The sequence below is a fragment of the Schistocerca cancellata genome, chromosome 1 (genome assembly GCF_023864275.1).
Source record: "Schistocerca cancellata isolate TAMUIC-IGC-003103 chromosome 1, iqSchCanc2.1, whole genome shotgun sequence".
NCBI lineage: Eukaryota > Metazoa > Arthropoda > Insecta > Orthoptera > Acrididae > Schistocerca > Schistocerca cancellata.
The window spans coordinates 343,580,743-343,599,615 of NC_064626.1; the positions used below are offsets into that span (position 1 = coordinate 343,580,743).

Here is an 18,873-nt window from a genome sequence, read left to right on the forward strand (position 1 = left end):
ATTCTTATCATTTTTCAAACTGAAGTGATTTCCTTTATACATTAAAAATGTAACACTTTTCCTCGTAAACAATCTGCATCATTAATACACTAAGCGATCGAAAGTATTCGGACACCTGGCTGAAAATGACTTACCAGTTCGTGGCGCTCTCCAACGGTAATGCTGGAATTCAATATGGTGTTGGCCTACCACTTGATGACAGCTTCCAATCTCGCAGGAATACAGCCAATCAGGTGCTGTAAAGTTTCATGGGGAATGGCAGCCCATTCTTCATGGAATGCTGCACTAAGGAGAGGTATCGATATCGGTTGGTGAGGCCTGGCACGAAGTCGACATTCCAAAACATCCCAAAGATGTTCTATAGGATTCAAGTCAGGACTCTGTGCTGGCCAGTCCATTAGAGGGATGTTATTGTCGTGTAACCACTTCGCCACAAGCCGTGCATTATGAACAGGTGCTCTGCCGTGTTGAAAGATGCAGTCGCCATCGCCGAATTGTTCAACAGTGGGAAATAAGAAGGTGCTTAAAACATCAATGTAGACCTGTGCTATGATAGCGCCACGCAAAACAACAAGGTGTGCAAGCCCCCTCCATGAAAAACACGATCACACCATAACACTACCACCTCCGAATGTTACTGATGGCACTACACACGCTGGCAGATGACATTCACCGGTCATTCGCCATACCCACCACCTACCATCGGATCGCCACATTGTGTACCGTGATTCGTCACTCCATACAACATTTTTCCACTGTTCAATCGTCCAATGTTTACTCTCTTTACACCAAGCGAGGCGTCGTTTAGCATTCACCGGCGTGATGTGTGGCTTAAGAGCAGCCACTCGGCCATGAAATCCCGCCTAACTGTCACAGTACTTGCAGTGGATGCTGATGCAGCCTGGAATTCCTGTGTGATGGTCTGCCTATTCCACATTACGACGCTCTTCAACTATCGGCGGTCGGCCTGTACGGTCTTGTGCTGTACGTGTCCCTTCTGGGTTCCACTTCACTATCACATCGGAAACAGTGGACCTACAGATGTTTAGGAGTGTGGAAAACTAGCGTACAGACGTATGACACAAGTGACACCCAATCACCTGACCAGCTTCGAAGTCCGTGGATTCCGCGGAGCACCCCATTCTGCTTTCTCATGAAGCCTAATGACTTCTGAGGTCGCTGATATGGAGTACCTAGCAGGAGGTGGCAGCAAAAAGCACTAAATATGAAAAACGTATGTTTTTGCTAGTGTGACTGAGCGCTCGGCTTGTGCAGGCCCGGGCAGCTGCCGAGGGACATTCACACTCCTCCAGTGCAGCCAGGTTACATTGTTTCAGAATGTTCTTGGGCAAGGAAGAGTAACCTTAGTCAAATTAGAAATGGGAGCTGATTTTGTCCCCACGATATCATGTCAACCATTAGTTGCAGCTCAGTTATGCGTAAGACATTTTTCATTGCAATTTTTGTTCTGATTAATCTTGCATAGGGCTTAATTTTCGCTCAACCTCATGCTTAACTCAGTATTTTACAGAAACTATAGAAGCCAAAAATGTTTTCCATCTTTCAACCCCTCACCCAAAATTTGATATGATAGGAATGGCAACCTTTTACCATATATTAAGAGGAGCCAACTAAAGAATTTGGTTCTCGGTAGAAGCTTTTACTTTAATTATTTCGAAATAAACATCAATTTTTCTGTACCACGCAGGCAAGTGTACTGAGGTCTAATGTGAGTCCTGCTAGCAGTTAGCGTTAAGGAATGCAATTTATGTATTGAAACAAGATGTATTCATTGTCCACTCAAGCAGACATTGTTTCTAAAATTCTCTACACAAAAATGTTGATTGTGATTGTTATAAAAGCTATGACATTTCAGACTTCATTTGTGAATGTTTTACAATTTGCAAGAGACATTTAGCCGACTTTGTGTCGTTTCCAGGGAACACAACGAGGAAGTAGTCTCTCTTCGTTCCGCATTATATTTATTCACAATATTTACAGGATGATTATTTATGTACAATTTTTACAATAGGACTATCGGCGTGAACTGAAACCCTTTTCAATACTTACAAGTGTTGCTGTAGCTTCAGCCATTTCCTTTCCATTGCAACTTCTGTGCATAAGACACGCAAGTAAGAAATGAGTTTATATTGCCGTCAACTTGGAGTCTTGTAAGGGTCTTAGAAACTATCTCATCTGTCTTAATTGCGAACTTCTTTCTTTTTTTCCCACCCACATTTAAAACTAGTCGGTGCCTATGATATTCTGCGTCTTCTCTGAGAATTTTAGCTACGGAGTAAAAATTTGGATGACCTTCGAAATTAATGTATTCGTCCTCCGATTCCATCCTTCTGAAACACTGTTGGTGCGGTGACACCTTCCTGCGCAGTTCCGTATACCTCTTGGCTTGTCTTCATTATCCAGGTATTGATCAACAAAATAGTCGTAAAAATCCTGCAGTTTTTCATTATCTGGCGTGGTCTCCTGAATGCATAGCCACCCATCATCTAACATGTCCAGGGGAATGTGAGCCAAAGCGCAACACAATCTTATGTGAAATAGAATTTCTTCGTTTTCTTTGTAGGCAGCAACAAGGCCGCAATTCTGCACTTGCCTCCACAAGCACTGATTGAAATGATAGATGCAGCCATTAATCTTTGCATCAGGAAACAAATGTGTTACTGATCGGATGATTGCAGCTTCAAAATCCATTATGATAACTGCAGGATTCCATCCAGGTACATTGCTCTCAACAGCTGTGAAAAAGCGATCGTACGTTTCTCGTTTTTTATTGGGTAGCAAGGTGTACATGGTTGGAACTGTGTTTGTTTCCTCTGCTGTCCAAACTGCTTGCTGGAGCTTTTGAATGTTCCATCGATAAAGAACGAATTGCAGCCTGTTAAACAGGACTTTCCCCTTTCGCTGGCGAACACCACTATCCTATCATTTTGTCCTCTGTCGCCATCTGCAAGTTAAAATTTGCTCCCATCATTCATTAGCAAATGATTTACTTGCAGAAATATTCCTGCAGCATCGGTCGGATCTTATGTAGATCCCATGCTTTTTGCCTGATGCGTTACAGCGATCGTTTTGCACTCATGCAAGCCGGCAGTGATGTGACGATGCAGTGCTGAACTGTGGTGTGCCACCTGTTTGGTGTCCCTGTAGACCGCTCGCTACCTGTTCGGCCGGGTCTCCCCACAAATGTCGCTCCTCACTACTGTCACTCCTCACAAGTGTAGCAACCCCGTGGCACATGCCGTGGTGCTGTGGGGCGCCGAGATTTCCCCACCAGGGGGGGGGGGGGGGGGTAGGGGGAGTATCGTCTCGCTGCTCCTATAGCGTGCTAGCCCTGGCTTGCTTTCTGGAGCACACGTGTCTTCGTCTACCGCCTTTCGGGGTGGAGTCACTCCAGGGGCAATGTCACTCCCACTGTGATTTTTCCTTTGTTGTCTGCAGTGGTTGTTCTCTATAGCAGAGTAATCCCGAATTTCTTTGTTTTCAGACTTTATTCTTTCTTGTTGAAACTCCTGTCAAGTTTGTGAATTGCTATAGCTCCTAACATAATAAAATTCACTGACATACAGGTTCTCATTGTGAAGAAGAACTACTACACATTCTTACTCAGAGAAGCTATAGATATTCAGAAACATAACAGCTTCAACACAAAAGAACTAGGCAGATGCATCCCATGCTGCAGCAAACGATTGTTGCAGATAACAAGGAGCAGGTCACCAACGAAAGGCCGGCCGATGTTGATGCAACAGGTGCATATTATCTCTGGCCACAGACTTGACTGCAGTCTATCACCACCGATGTGGCTGAGCGGTTCTAGGCGCTTCAGTCCGGAACCACGCTGCTGCTATGGTCGCAAGTTCGATCCTGCCTCGGTTATGGATGTTTGTGATGTCCTTAGGTTAGTTAGGTTTAAATAGTTCTAAGTCTAGAGAACTGATGACATCAGATGTTAAGTTCCATAGTGCTTAGGGCCATTTGTACCATTTTTGATAATCAACGTTTGACAACTTCAAAAGGTTCAAACGGCACTGAGCACTATGGAACTTAACGTCTGAGCCTCAGTCCCCTAGAACTTAGAACTACTTAAACCTAACTAACCTAAGGACATCACACACATCCATGCCCGAGGCAGGATTCGAACCTGCGACTGTTGCGGCCGCGCGGTTCCAGACTGAAGCGCCCAGAACCGCAAGGCCACACCGGCCGGCCTTTGACAACTCTTGGCTCATCGTCAGGCAAAGTATTAAACAGACGACAGCCAGAGATCCTGACAAAGAAGCCAACTTTTCTACATTTATCGTGTTTGGCCAAATACTGACAGTGAACTCAGTTGATGTAGATCTGTTAAACAGAAAATGGTGCAGTGAGTGGAATAAAGCACAGATCACGTGAGAGGCATCAGACATGATCCTCAAAATCTATCGTCCCGTCTCATCGATGTCCATCGGTCGTACAATTCTTCAACAGATTCTGAGATCAAACAGAATGAGGTATCTCGAACAGAATTATTGCCATTCCAACCAGCCTACGTTCCAAACACACTGATCACGTGAAACATAACTTGCACTTTTCTCACATGGCATCCTCACACACGCTTATATCGATGCAATCAGGTGGACGCAGTATTTATTGACTTCTGAAATCATTTGAGATGAAATCACATCAGTAAATAGTAACAAAAGTGCGATTGCGTTAGGTATAAAACAAAATTTTTGACAGGATGGAGAGTTTAAGAGTAGGAGGATGCAGTATGTTATATGCAGTATATTATCTTCAATGGAGACTCATCAACAGAATTAGAAGTAACTTCACATTGCCCTACGAATCATTGTTCGTATAGTAAATTGATGACGCTATAGAACAGGCCTCTGCGCTCTTGGAGTATGCTCGTGCTCCAGAAGCACAGCTATGTCTGCTTAGCACTCTGACCTCCCCCATCATTGTTCTATTCTGAGAAGATGCGCGAATGATACAGCTAAATGCTGAAGGCTACACATGCGGAAAGCTTAAGAAGACGTGTTTGAACACAGTGTATCTAATTCTAAGAGGCGAATATTGCAGGATACTTCTGTATACAGAAGTTTATCATATTTTTTTATTTTCAACTTTTTATTTTTCTGCCAAAGCAACAACTTTTATTACTTGATTAAATAAATACATTAAATAGTGCTGAGACGATGAGTAGAACTAGAAAAAAACCTTACAATACAAACAGGCGTTTAAGATAAAGTTGTGATGTTTTAGAATGTGTAATATATTTGGAACTTGATTCGTGATACAGTGAAAGACAAGAACTTTCATGGGCTAAAACACGATAAACCGAAACGCTGGCGGGACTTCATAAATTTCATGACAGAGAAAGAGATGTTCACAAGCATGTGTTTAACCGAAGACTGAAGTAGCTTTACCAGCTTCTCTGTACACTTGAGGATATTCCTGTTGGGACAATATTCTATCAAAGTATCGTCAATTGCTTGACTGGACAAACAGGTCGCTGAGCTGGGCACTACACTCTGTGTCATTCAGCTAAAGTAGGAAGTAATAAGGTAGCAGCAAAAAGCGAGAGCAGTCTGGCAGATAAATCGAAATCCGTCTTTAATCATGCAATGTCTTGGAATCTCTTCTAGCCATCATCGCGAAACGTGTCAAATAACATTCCGCCCAGCCGCGGAAAGTAGGTACAAGTAACACCGTCTACGTTTTTTGCGTATGGAAATATCACAGAGAGAGTTTCTCTTTCAGGAATCACATCTGGATCTTGGTTTGTTGTGAGAAGATTGTATCATGCATCGTATAAGAGAGAGAAATGTCTACCAGCTTTATCCGGAATTCGGAAGTGCAGAATCGTGATTATCAAGGCTACATAAGGCGTCACGAGTAACATATCCATGTGAGAAGGCTCTTACGAGAAAGACCGTTACCGGACTGAATTCGTCATATCGCACGGACCTAGCCAGCACCTGATGTGACCGTATGGGGTTCCACTGAGTACACAACACGATTAACTCTGTTTGTATAGCCAATATTTCGGACAGCAGCTATTACAGTTATAACGAGTGAAGGGCGATTATTATGTTCTACTTTCAAGTTGCTCGTGAAGTTATTTTTTAGCAAAATGAAACCAAACAGCAAGTTGCCCATTATACGCAGATACAGTTCGATACAGAGAGTGTTGGAGTACTGTCCTACCTAGCACATTTACCATGGGCCGTTGAAAGAGTGACGCTCCGCCAGTAACCAGCCGCTACAACTGAACTCAGGCACAGAGTTAAAGCAGCGTGGGATGAAGTGAAACGTCCCCTTAGAACAATAGTATACGAGACTGTGCTTAAACTGACACACACTAACTTTTAGCGCAACGCAATCTGACTTTCAAAAATCCCTACAAAAAAAATGGCCCTGACTAACATTAACCTATACCTTTCACAAATCACTTACCTCACAAAAATCTTCATTACTCGAACTACTGCAATACAGCGAGCGCCACTACTGCCAGCTAAATAAAAGATTCAAACTACTGAAGGCACTAACTACTGATAGGGATAGTTGGCAAATGAAAGATTTTAATAGAGAACAAACAATGTATTTACCTTAATAGTCATAATATATATATCAGTTCATGACAAATTACAAAACTCCGCCATCTCTCTCCCCACATCCACCACTGCTGGCGGCTCACCTCCAACTGCGCAACGCTACGCGCTGTTCACATCCAGCTGCCGCTGCCTAACACTACAATGGCAGACAACAATGCAAACTAACCACAGGCTGCACACAGCACAGCCAGTGATTTTCATACAGAGCGCTACGTAACGTTGCCAATAAGAAAATATAAACAGCCTACTTACAGAAGTACCCGACTGTCATCCAAGCTCATATGGCCCCGATGCCCAACCTCGTTAGAAATGTTGTTGCTGACAGCCCTATACACTAAATTTCGCACAATGTTCTCCCCCTAACCGCCTAAAAATTTAATCATGCTTTCTTGCTAAGTACATTGTATTTGCGCAGTAAGTAAAATTTAGTTTTTTGCCGTCATTTCTGGTGTTGAAATTTTAATAATCACCAACGTAGATTGAAACCGCTGAAGAGGTGCAGACGGAAAGTAATACCATACAAATTACTTCTTGTTACCTCATGAGAAGTTTTTCTACTTTGGTACTTATAATAAGTAATACCTTTCATTATAGCGAAAAAGTCTATACGCAAAGAACGCCGAAGTACTGCTCAGCAATACGTGCAGCATGAGACTTTTTCTATGCCGATCCATTGGATGCCAATTTGAAACATTCTATGTTCTGCAGATCCATAAAAGAATTCCTCTGATACGGGAATATCTCAGAATGTATGCTAAGATAACTAAACCGAATGTATTTCACAGGTAGTGCCCCAAGACATCCGACTACAGCAACCCTGGCGAATTCCGTGTTGTAATCCCTTACTCGCTACGCTGTATTAAAAGACTTGCTGTTAGTTACTTCTTGAAGTTTTAAATTTTGTCTTGTCGTTGCCTAATTCACTTACCAGTTCGATTACCATGTATGCGGGAAAAGAATCAATAACACTTTAAAATTTCCATAACTTGTGGTGAAACTATGACGGAATGCACGCTGATATACTTTTGTTTGTTATTTATGTAAATATGTACTGGTATTGCCTTTAATATCGACTCATTCGCCCTTCTCTGTTACATCTTTTTACAGGACTCGGAAAGAGACCATCGCCGAAGGCACGGCCTTACAGACCAGCAGCGATGGTAGTGGAGTTTTCACTCTCAACTTCCCCGATATAAGTAAGTAGGAAGTGCACTTGCTAGAAGTTAGCTTTTGATGCAGTGAACTGCACCATACTGAGACATAAAAAATCCGTGATAGTTTATTCAGTGGGAACTATTAGGCTAAAATGCACTATTCTTTATGGTGTTAATCACGATGCTCCGAAACTTTTCAGAAGAATATTTCAAATAACAAAGAGCACAGCCACTGTACGCGAGCAATCCAATGAAGAAACATTTCTTCCTACTCTTTCGTGAAAGAGGATATCTACGCATGTCAGGCTGTTAGCAGCTAATCCCTGTCTTGATAGAAAAATGAAGGGAATGTATTAATTTCCACAGTTGAGGTACTCGACAATAATCAGAGCTACTCCACAGTAACACGACTACCATACGAGAAACACACTGAGGTGCCAAAAGTCATGCGATACCTCCTAATATCATGTCGGATCTCCTTTTGCCCGTCGTAGTGTAGCATCTCGACGCGACGTGGGCTCAACCAGTTGTTAGAATTCCCCCGCAGAAAAATTGTGCGATGTTGCGACTATAGCCATCCACAACTGTGGAAATGTTTCCGGCGCAAGATTTTCAGCACGAACTGACCTCTCGATTATGTTCCAGAAATGTTCGACGGGATTCATGTCGGGTGATCTGGGTGGCCAAATCATTCTCTCGACTTGTCCAGATTGTTCTTCAAGTCAGTCACGAACAACTGTGGCCCAGTGACGTGGTGTGTTGTCATCAGTAAAAATTCCGTTGTTGTTAGGAGATATGAAGCACATTAACAGCTGCAAATGGTCTCCAAGTAGCCGAACATAACCATTTCCAGTCAATGATCCGAGTAAACACAGTCCGCACCATTATGAAGCCACTATCAGCTTGTACAGTGCCTTGTATACAACTTGGGTCCGTGGATGCGCCTCACTCTAACTCTACAATCAGCACTTACCAACTGAAACCGAGACTCATCTTAGCAGGCACGGTTTTCCAGTCGTCTAGTGTACAACTGATGAGGTCAAGGGCCCAGGTGAGGAGCTGCAGGCGATGTTTTGCTGTTAACAAAGACACTCGCGTCGGTGGTTTGCTGCCATGGCTCATTAACGCCAAATTTGGCAGCACTGTCCTAGCGGATACGTTCGCCGTACGTCTCACATTGATGGCTCCTTTTATTTTACGCAATGAAGTTTGTCTGTTAGCTCTGACAATTCTACCCAAATTCCGTAGCTCTCGGTCGTTATGTGAAGGCCGTTATCCGTTATCCGTGGTGAGAGGTAACGGCTGAAATTTGATATTCTCGGCACACTCTTGACACAGTGGGTTACCACTCCCTAACAATTTTTGAAATGGAATGTCACATTCGTAAAGCTCCTTTAAAGTCTGTTAATTCCCACTATGCCGTCATTACCACATCGGAAACCTTTCCACATGAATCACAGCGCAAATGACAGCTCCGTCAATCCACAGCCCTTTATTCCTTGTGTACGCGATACTACCGCCGTCTGTTTATATGCATATCGCTACCCCATGACTTTTATAACCTCAGTGTATGTGTCTTCAAAACGTACCGAAACACATCATCTGCTGTCAGGTAGTCGATACTAAATTTCATAAAGTGGGTTTGTCTCCAGTCCGTTTCCGTTTAACTGTGTTGATGCGACCAGTGCATCGCGAGGAAACGTTTAATGATGGTAATCAGAGCTACAGTTCGCGGGCATATCGTCGTAGTTCGCAGGAAGAACAAGTAAATTTACCCTGCCATAAGTGAAATATTACGTGTCCAACACGAACTCTATAGGAGCGCAGGGACTCACTGATACGATTCTGGATGTGGCGGGATTCGAGCAAAAGAACCTATATCTAGGAAGTTTAGTTAGGACTATGGAAGTCTCAGTGCTAGCGAGGGTGCAATGTATTCCCCATCAGAGCTGTTTTTCTTGTAAGTTCTTTTGAAGTTTATGAAAACGTGTTAATAATTAATAAATTTCACTTGCAGATGCTTCTGGTGCAGTGACGATTCTCGGATCGGATTACGACAACTACGCCGTAGCGTGGTCGTGCAAGAAGATTCTCGGAATTTTCCACTATAGTAAGTAGCTTTGTGTTGTATCTGTCAGATGTTTCACTCATAGATCTTTCACTCAGTCTCGGAATAAACAAAATACTAATGTATAGCTAATGAATACAGTGCAAAGACAAATAATACAAAACTCATAAGTTTTAGACATATAATAATCTTAGACCGTATGAAACTGGTGTAAGCATTTGTTCTATTTCTAGAGATTAAAGGACACAATCTTCCATCAACTATACGAAAACCAAGGAGAAGACAGGTAATTTAATAGTCATGTACACTGATGAGCAACATTATGACCATCTGATTAGTAGCTTGTTTGCCCATCTTTGGAACGAAATACATCACTGATTCTGCTTGTCAGAGATTCTATAGCTTATTGGTAGTTTTTGGAGGTATGTGGCATCAGATGTCTAAGCGCAGGTAATGTAATTTGCGTAAATAACGGGCCGCTGATTTGCGTACGTGGTGTTGGCACCCGATAATGACCTAGATTGTTTCCATAGGATTTACCCCAGGAGAATTTGATCGCCTAGACGTCAACGTGATTCCATTAGAACGCTCCTCAAACCACGGTAGTAAGGTTCTGGCTCCGACACACGGACAATCTGGACCAACAGTGCCTTGATGAACTTGTGGATAGTATGCCACGACGAGTACAGGCATGCATCAATCCAAGAGGACGTGCTACTGGGTACTAGAGGTACCAGTGTGTAGAGCAGTCTGGACCACCACCTCTGAAGGTCTCGCTGTATGGTGGTACAACAAGCAATGTGTGGTTTTCATGAGCAATAAAAAGAGCGGAAATGATGTTTATGTTGATCTTTATTCCAATTTTCTATACAGGTTCCGGAACTCTCGGAACCGAGGCGCTCGAAAACTTTTTTTGATGTGTGTATTGAAAAGGGCAAGCGACAAAGCACTTGTTTGAGACAAGCCGTTATTTTAGTTGATTTCGTCTTCCTTGAAAATCAACAAGGAATCTTCGATTGTGCAATAAAGTGCCAATTATTTTCACGAAGGCGTAACCGGGCGCCATGCTGTAGATCTGGAGCATCATATGGTGTTGCACAGTATTATAGGCTGAAGATAGATCAACGATACCATCTCTTTCAAATTCGTCCTCTGTGTGTTGATTTAATTTGGCTGCTTGTGCTGATTAGTTCCTTTGAGGTCTGAAGCCTCTCTTTTCAGCTAATAATAGTTTGTCAATCAAAGGGCTCAAACAGTTCAAACAAGTCTTTCATATATATTATAAAGATGAAATAGGAGTGAAATAAGTCGACAACTTTTGCGGATGTATGGTTCTTTCCCAAGCATTAAAATGGCAACTACTTAGGTTTTTTCCCCTTACTTTAGACATCTGCTTCTCTCGCAAGCATTTATTAAAGAATTCGACAAGCCATTTCGGGGTGACTTGTCCATATCGTTTTACTTCCTCCACCTGTGTATCATCCAGGCCAGCTGCCTTATGGTTCTTGCGTTGTCGAGTGGCTAGTGCAATTCTTCTTCACTAAATTTGCAAGATAGTTCCTTAGTTCCCAACTCAACTTGTTTCTGAATCTTAGATCACTTCGTTTGCCTCCATTTATCAGAAGTTCTTGAGGAAGCGATTATTCGGTCATCTCATGAGTGCTGCTCTTCGAGGCTTACTAAATAAAAAGACTAAATAACGATAAATTACTACTAGTGCCTATTAAGGACCTTTAAGGGCTAAGCGAAGACTAGGATTTTTTTTTGCTTTCGCTGAGTTTCTTGTCTGATAGATTCGCCCACTACTGGAAAGACTTTTGAAACACCTATACAGTGTGATATCCTTGGGACGCATTAGTGCCTCGTTGCGTTTCATTTCGGAAGATAACGTACTCACAGGTGGCCAGGACGTTACAAAATCGCTAACATTCTGTTGGTAACAAAAACAGTCTCGCAGGATCCTTGTGTTTGTTGTATAGTTATCACTTAATTTCTGCCGTGGAGGCTGTTTACAAATCAGTACATCAACACCACTATTTCACCAGAGCAAGGCAGAAATGTTGATTTATTATGCTACATTGTGGCATCAATTAATGGTGGATGATCTCTTTCGATATAGAAGGAAGAATCCGAGATACGAGGGTGAGTCAAATGAAAACCTTAAATTTTTTTAAATATTATTTATTGTGCAGAAGTGGTACAAATCTGTATCACTTTTCAACATAATCTCCCCCACGCTCAATACAAGTCCTCCAGCGCTTATAAAGTGTATAAATTCCTTTAGAAAAAAATGCTTTTGGTAGCCCGCGCAATTACTCATGCACCGCGTGGCGTACCTCACCAGAACGGAACTTCTTTCCTCCCATTGCGTCTTTAAGTGGTCCGAACATACGGAAATCGCTTGAGGCAAGGTCTGGTGAGTATGCTGGATGAGGAAGACACTCAAAATGCAGGTTGGTGGAAGTGAACCCAGGTTTCGTCCTCAGTAACGATTCTTGTAAGGAAGCCATCACCTTCTCGCTCAAAGCGCCGAAGAAGTTCTTCAGAAGCATCAACACGTCGTTCTCTCATTTCAGGAGTCAGCTGCCGTGGCACCCATCTTGCAGACACTTTGTGAAACTAGAGCACATCATGGATAATGTGGTGTGCCGACCCATGACTAATCTGTAAACATGCTGCAATTTCATTCAGTGTCACTCGGCGGTTTTCCGTCACTGTGGCTTCAACTGCTGCAATGTTCTGTGGAGTCATAACTCGTTGTGCCTGACCTGGACGAGGGACATCTTCCACAGAAGTTACACCATTTGCGAACATCCTACTCCATTCGTAGACTTGCTGCTGTGACAAACATGCATCACCGTCTTGAACCTTCATTCGTCGATGAATTTCAATAGGTTTCACACCTTCACTACGCAAAAACCGAATATCAGAACGCTTTTCTTCCCTGGTACGAGTCGCAAGTAGGATAGCCATCTTTATACTGATACTGCGACGGTATGTGTGCATCTGCACTATGCTGCCACCTACAGGAATTTCTGCACGCTGTTTGTAGCAAGCTTACCAACTTACAGGATAACGGCTCGAAATTTCGATTAGTTATTACAAATTTAAGTTTTTCATTTGACTCACCCTCGTATTATCTGACCTTGGTTATCAGTGCGATTGGGGTTGTATCGGTTGTGGTGGCATTTTCTTGTGAGAACATTTATTTCTCAACTCTTGGTTGCTCTTGAGAAAGGGATTATTTGGTCATTTCATGAATGCTATTCCTCGAGGCTTACTGAATAAAAAGACTAAATAATGATAAATGACTACTAAAATTTAAAATGACGACTACGATTGTGTTATGATACCACTGCCGTATCGCTAAGTACTAATGACTAAGGCAATGGCATAAGACCTTTCTAGAACAGTAATAACAATCTAAATACCAAAGTTGCAAATATGACACAGGATGTAGTTCAGTACTACATCAAAAGAATAGCTAACTTAAATGAAGAAATGATACGGGTCTCTGCCTCTAAAGAATTGTTTTCCGCAAGATTCATTTCAAATTTTCTTGTCAAACGTAGCGTAAAACAAGTTGCCTTAGAGTACTTCGACTCTTGAGTAATTTATTTCGAAGCTACTTTTCTGAATGAATTGCTTTTTTTGATACTTTTAAGTCTGCAGTCGATTTACACTAATTGACAACACAGTAATGACACTAAAGCAGTCTTCCTTGGTGTTTACCATGAAACAGAATTCGATGTGACGTGTACCAATATAGTTGTTTCTCCTGTTTCAGAATATTCATGGCTTTTGTCCCGGGAGAAGTCACCAAGCAAAGAAGTGATAAATAAAATGAAAGCCGTTCTGAAAAGCAACAACCTGTCAACGCTGTTTTACATAAAGACGTTGCAGTCTTGTAACTAACTTGTATTCGAGTAATTGCTAGTACTATCTCTAGATTCACATGTCGACGTACTCGGGTGTTTAATTGGGTACCTGAGATATTGCATGACAGTTGAAGAATATTTCTGAGTTCGCCTGTTTGTAAGAAGTTTAATTTCTAACTGAGTAATAAATAAAAAATTCTTACCTAGTTGTATATGAAGTGAAGTAATGTTTATGTATGATCATCTTGGATGTTAAGGACAAATCATAGCGCCATCCACTATCGTGAGGAAAGAAAAGTAGATACTTTATTCTCTAGTGGTGATACAAGCAATGTACAACGGACTTTAACGAAACAAACCTCCTGCTTTACTCATAGGTAAGATAAACAATAAGAAAAACTAATGTCATGTATGTCTTTGTTGATGAGGCTAACATCGTATTTCGATAAGACTTGAGAGTGACTTTTACGATGGCATCAATTACTGTTCTCATAGTTTCAGTAGAATGTTTGTTTTCTTATTTTTATTTTATAATTTTAAAATTTTTTGTTGCCGTGGGTATTGTACCAAGGATTGCTGAGTTCCTGTTTCTTGTTTTGTCACTGTGTCCCCATCAAGAACAACATACAAGTAATTACGTGAAAAAGTTTTCAGTTGACTCCGTTTTGCTTCTTCAGGTTCTACTGTTGAAATCGCATATCTTCTAGGTATTCGAGTAAAGCAGCTGTAATGAAAGTAATTTCATTAAATGCCAGGTTTCCTGCAGGCCAAACACGAACATTACACATGGCGATGGGGAATTTTTTGGGAAATTTGTGGTAAGATCCTATACTATCAAACTGCCGAGTTCATCGGTCCCTAAGCTTACACACTATTTAATTTAACTTAAACTAACTTATGCTAATGACAACACACACACCCATGCCCGAGGGAGGACTCGAACCTCCGACGAGGGGTAGCCGCGCGGACAGTGACAAGGCGCCCTTGACCGTGCGGCGCGATAGGGAGAAGTTTCCATTCTGGTCATCTGATGCTGATGATGATGGCGTTGAGTGTGGTTCGCGTGATAACGCTAACCTTTCTCTGGTCCAGTTCAAAATGATAGCGATATGCTTGGATAAAAATGTACGAGCTACGGTTACCACTAAACTGCATTTATAACGAATGAAAGGTGGTATCATTTTTATTCTGTACTTATTTTCCAAAGACGAACAAGTTTATCATTAAATCTAACAAGATCGCACTCACGTTAATGGACAGGAACCTGCAATTGCTGTTGGTTCAAATTCGGCTCCAATTTGCTTCCGAGTATTTGACATGTCTTGTGACATACTGCAGGAGAAAGTGCGACAGACAGGCTGTAGGCTGTTTCATGATGTTTGGATCAATGTAAGCGATCTACAAACAGTAAAGTTTAGTATAATTTGGCACTGAACTGTCCACCTCGAAAGATACCGTTGGACCGGCACCTATAGGGCGACATGAATTGAATCATATTCATGAATGCTGCCCTATTTTTGCTAATAACTCTTCCAATCCATATGTGGCTTACAGCAAACCAGTGCTTCACAGTACTGGTTAAAACAGTCCTGGTTGCAATTTTACCGTCCTGTGAACGGGAACGGGTTATGCAGATCTTGGTGCCTCTCGCGTCCATCTAGAAAAGATAACCTGAAGATGCCTAAATAAGGCGAAACGCGTCGTTGAAAAATAGAAACTAAAATTGCAACCAAGGCTGTTTTTAACCAATATTGCTAATAATTCTCTGAGTGTTTCTCACATATGGCCATACATTGTTTTACAGACTGTGCAAGCTCTCCTCTATGGCAGGGTGTGACGAAGGTAACAAAGCATAATTTGAAATTATGTAATAAACTCCTTGCTATTCGTCCAAATTGCACAGATGCTATACCACTAACGTAACCTTAAGTAGTTGCACATTCTCTCTCCAGTTTTGAACCATAATGTCTCTGGTTTGACAGTAATTAGCATATGCAACTGACGTCTAGAGTTGATGCCAAGACCTGTTCTGCGTAACTGCTTATCACAGGTAAGTAGGCTACAGTGTGACTGAGTTTTGCAAGGATGTAGCTGTTTACGTGATATAGCCTTTGCTATCTGTCCTACTTCTGCAGATGCTGAGTCTTTAACGTAGCCTTAAGTAGTTGTACTTTAACTCTTTGGTTTAGTTCTGTAATGTGGTGCCTAGGGTCTATTGCATTCAGACAGTTGCTGCGTAAATGTTGAACTCTCGGACTCAAGGCGAGAGTGGCGGATTTAATTTACACTGAAGAGCCAAAAAAACTGGTACATCTGCCTATTATCATGTAAGGCCCCACGAACACGCAGAAGTGCCGCAACACGGCGTGGTATGGACACGAGTCTGAAGCAGTTCTGACTTCATGAATCCTGCAGGAGGTGGAGAACCCTTCTGAACAGCACGTTGCAAGGCATTCTAGATATGCTCAATAATGTTCATGTCTGGGGAGACTGGCGGCCAGCGGAAGTGTTTAAACTCAGAAGAGTGTTCCTGGAGCCACATTGCAGCTATTCTAGACGTGTAGGGGTCGCATTGTTCTGCTGGAATTGCCGAATTCTGTCGGAATGAACAATGGACATGAATGGATGTAGGTAATCAGACAGGATGCTTACGTACATGTCACCTGTCACAGTCGTATCTAGACGTACCAGGGGTTCCATATCATTCCAACTGCAAGCGATCCACACCATTACAGAGACTCCACCAGCTTGAACAGTCTCCTGCTGACATGCAGGGTCCATGGATTCATGAGTTTGTCTCCATACCCGTACACGTCCATCCTCTCGATACAATTTGAAACGACACTCGTCCGACTAGGCAATATGTTTCCAGTCATTAACACTCCAATGTCGGTGTTGACAAGCCCAGATGAGATGTAAAGCTTCGTGCCGTGCAGTCATCAAGGGTACACGAGTGGGCCTTCGGATCCGAAAGCCCGTATCGATGATGTTTCCTTGCGTGATTCTCAGGCTGACACTTGTTGATGGTCCAGCACTGAAATGTGCAGCAGTCTGCTGAAGGGTTGCACTTCTGTCTCGTTGAACGATTCTCTTCAGTCGTCGTTGGTCGCGTTCTTGCAGGATTTTTTTCTGCAGCAGTGATGTCGGAGATTTGATATTTTACCGGATTCCTGATATTCACGGTACACTCGTGAAATCGTAGTAAGGGAAAATTCCCACCTCATCGCTACCTTAGATATGCTGTGTCCCATCGCTCGTGCGCCGACTAAACACCACGTTCAAACTCACTTAAATCTTGATAACCTACTGTAGCAGCAGTAACCGATCTAGCAGCTGTGCCAGACATTTGTTGTCTTATGTAGGCTTTGCCGACCGCAGCTCCGTATTCTGCCTGTTTACTTGAATGCGCATACCTGTACCGGTTTTTTTGGCGCTTCAGTGTAGTTTTGTTTAATAGCACACCACTAATCCAGTTATATTTATCTATGATTTATTCTGCTCGTGTTTCATTGCCTTGGTTGCTCAATAAAAGCCTGAGATCAGGTACGACAGTTTTTGCGTCAAAGATCGTGATTTCTCGGATCTCGTCTTGCAGACGCTTCAGCAGGGGTTATGTAGCTACGACATATTATATCGAGGCGGACGAAGGACAGCCCCGTCTCAGACGCCGTTAGAGGTAGATTTCAGTTCTAGCATAACTTATAGCGTTGCGTATTGCAATCGTAAACCTTCTGTTAAATTTCATTTTATCCATGAAGACATAAAGTACGCTTTTTGGAAATGTAAAAATGCAGCTGCCAGAGATATGTGAGCTTCCCACGTGAGGTGAACAACGTCCCGATCCTCCACCAAAATGGCTTCATTTTAAGTCCAGACACAGACTTTTTATATGTTTTTAAGATTTTTTGTAACATATATTTTAATGGGACATTACTTTTTCTTGTTAAAGATTAGGGCAATGGGCCTCATACTTGAAGACAAATGATTCTTGCCTTTTTTGAAATGAAAATTGTGGCTGCTTCGGCGAGTTCAAGCGGCGGCATTATCCTTTGCAGAATCTCGTTATATGTGGTATCCAGTATTTCAGGCAGTAAACGCCAAAATTCAGAGTAAAACTCTATACGTAAGGATCATCGGGCCCTGCTGACATGTTCGACAGGGGCCGATTTTAGGGCACTGAGCACGTCTTTATTTGGAAATAAAGTCATTAATTACGGTATTTTGTGCCTCTGTAAGCGCAATCAGATAGTGAATCTTCAGCTTTTCACGGCGTAATTCATGACGAAATGGTTCACAGGTGAATAATGGCCGGATGTGACTGTCCGACTGGCACAATATTTCAGCCAGCGGCCACTCTTTCTTTTTTCTTTTTTTTTTTCCTGCATCTACATCCGGAAGGGAGAACGCAGCCTATTTCCGGCCTAAATTCTATATTCAAGTAAAAGTACTTTCATTTATTTCATTTTCGCTATACACACATGTTTTTTTACTTATAAATGTGAACAAAAAGAATAAAGGTACCAGTTTTAAAATCAAAATAATGATATTAGGTGTATTATTGATATTGATAGTAATAGAGGAACAAAATAAAATAATAATATGTTAAAAAGTAAAGTAGAATATACAATAGTGAGTTTAATACATTGATAAACAAAGGATACTTTGGGAAGTGGCAAGTTACAGTGGCATAAAAATACAAAACTTCTAGCTGCGGGATCAAATTTGTACGTGGGTTTGTTGTCAGCTGTGAAATACCTTAATTTAATTACTCTCACAATTACATCTAAATGAAGGTACTCAAATAAAGTTTGGCTAGACATTCGGTTGTTTGTTAGTAGCTGTTTTGTCACTTGTTGATTATTATTTAGGTAATCCTGTATGCTATTAAAACTTGAAATGGTGTGCGCTTACCTCTTGCACCCTCCCCCATCCATGGACTTGTCAGTCTGTCTGCAGTCCGTGCCCAGAATCGCCCCCCCCCCCACCCGCCACCCCCCTGTTCCATGTTACATATACGTGCTTGCAGAATCTCTGCGTCCACCTTCCCCGAAGTCCCGAAGTCAGTTAGATGTGGAATATCTCCTTCTTCCTCTTAGTCAGGCTAACTGTGAGTTCAGAGGGCTTACTAAGGTCTTAGCCTCAATCACGATTGCCGAGCG

General features: G+C 42.1%; 1 protein-coding gene across 2 annotated transcripts in view; it reads left to right on the forward strand.

Annotated features, from left to right (window-relative positions):
- The window catches only part of LOC126161396 (apolipoprotein D-like), a 39,772-nt gene extending 25,852 nt beyond the window's left edge, over positions 1-13,920 (forward strand). For both annotated transcript variants that reach the window (XM_049917178.1, XM_049917185.1), the window contains exons 4-6: positions 7,722-7,810; positions 9,786-9,878; positions 13,624-13,920. In XM_049917178.1, the coding sequence (XP_049773135.1) occupies positions 7,722-7,810; positions 9,786-9,878; positions 13,624-13,751 (310 nt within the window). In that variant the 3' untranslated portion in view covers positions 13,752-13,920. The remainder of the gene's footprint in view (positions 1-7,721; positions 7,811-9,785; positions 9,879-13,623) is intronic.
- Positions 13,921-18,873: the final 4,953 nt, after the last annotated feature.